Source organism: Branchiostoma belcheri, unplaced genomic scaffold (genome assembly GCF_001625305.1).
Source record: "Branchiostoma belcheri isolate BF01 breed outbred unplaced genomic scaffold, Haploidv18h27 scaffold145, whole genome shotgun sequence".
NCBI classification, from domain to species: Eukaryota; Metazoa; Chordata; class Leptocardii; order Amphioxiformes; family Branchiostomatidae; genus Branchiostoma; species Branchiostoma belcheri.
The window spans coordinates 665,617-666,818 of record NW_017802880.1 but is presented as its reverse complement, the minus strand read 5'-3'; the positions used below and the strand labels follow the sequence as shown (position 1 = coordinate 666,818).

Here is a 1,202-nt window from a genome sequence, read left to right as displayed (position 1 = left end):
CCTTGCGACAGTTTCACAAAAAAATGTGGAGCAAATATGTGTATCATGTGTATTATCTTATTGTGATTATCATGTGATACCCTGCATCAATTTAGCCGTATAAAGGCTGCGACTGCACGAGTACGGTTTGGCCAATAAACCATCAACCATTTAAATTTGTCTTAATGTCAAATGTATGAGACGCGCGCCCTTTATAACCCACCTCCTCTACCGGCCGATTCAAACCCGCTGCCAGCCCACTGGTGTCCTTCAGCAGTTCTTTGTACTCATCGTCGAACTTGTCCATCTGTTTCCCCAGGTAGTCCTGCAGACCACTCACCACCTTCTCCTGGTGGTTCTCCACTACACCGTCCGCGATCCTGTCGCCAAGCTTGCTGACGACCTTTCCTCCTATCTCTTTCGCTGCTGCTGCCAGAAAGACAGGAACTGCCCTTTTCGTGATTTTGTTGCCGACAGGTGAACTTTCTGCTTCGTGGTGGGATCCTACGATGTACATATCAATAGTTATATAGCCATTTTAGGGAATGGGATGTCCAAAATGTAGTTAATCTGCCGGTACACAGCATTTTGCATCCCGCACAAGTGCACATTGTAAACCAATTTGGACAAAACCTGCTCTTCTGTCTAGTTGAATATTAAAATATGGCCGATGTAACATAATATATATTTTCTTTGGTATACAATAAAAAAAAAGGACGATGGTTGTGTTGGCTCCTACCTTCTTTTTATTTCTTTGTCGAGTAATAACTGTAATTACCTTTAGAACGGTAACTAATTGTTTATGAGAAAAAGAGATTTTGTAGTTAAATGTAAACATTTATGTAAACAAGGATTCATTGTTCTGTGGACTTCAACCAAAAATATATTATATAAAAAGGGCTGCCAATAATGCATGGGATAGTAACTTTTGCATATGCCTATTCAAAACTGTATAATTTGGAAGAAAATATGTTGTGGTGGTTTACATTACAACTTGGCGTGTGACAATATTTTAGGGGGACCAAGGGCCAGGTATTTGAAGAAAGGTGTGGTTACTAAGTGGCTCTTCAGATAACAGGATGGTACACATCAGTACTGAGTGCCGCATATTGGAGATAAGAACAAGTCAAGTGCCTTGTCTATTACAACTGTGAGCCAAAACAAACGGGGTGCCTTGGCTATGCCTTAAAAACGGTAAACATGTTATTTCGAGTTAAAACTTT

The 1,202-nt window shown here is 40.5% G+C and overlaps 1 protein-coding gene across 1 annotated transcript in view; it reads right to left on the bottom strand.

The window, feature by feature from the left end:
- Positions 1 to 202: 202 nt before the first annotated feature.
- Positions 203 to 1,202, bottom strand: part of LOC109464998 — a gene marked incomplete at its 3' end in the record, with an annotated part of 12,168 nt that continues 11,168 nt past the window's right edge. Inside the window, exon 2 of the mRNA XM_019762117.1 lies at positions 203 to 483. Coding sequence (XP_019617676.1) covers positions 203 to 483 — 281 coding nt within the window. The remainder of the gene's footprint in view (positions 484 to 1,202) is intronic.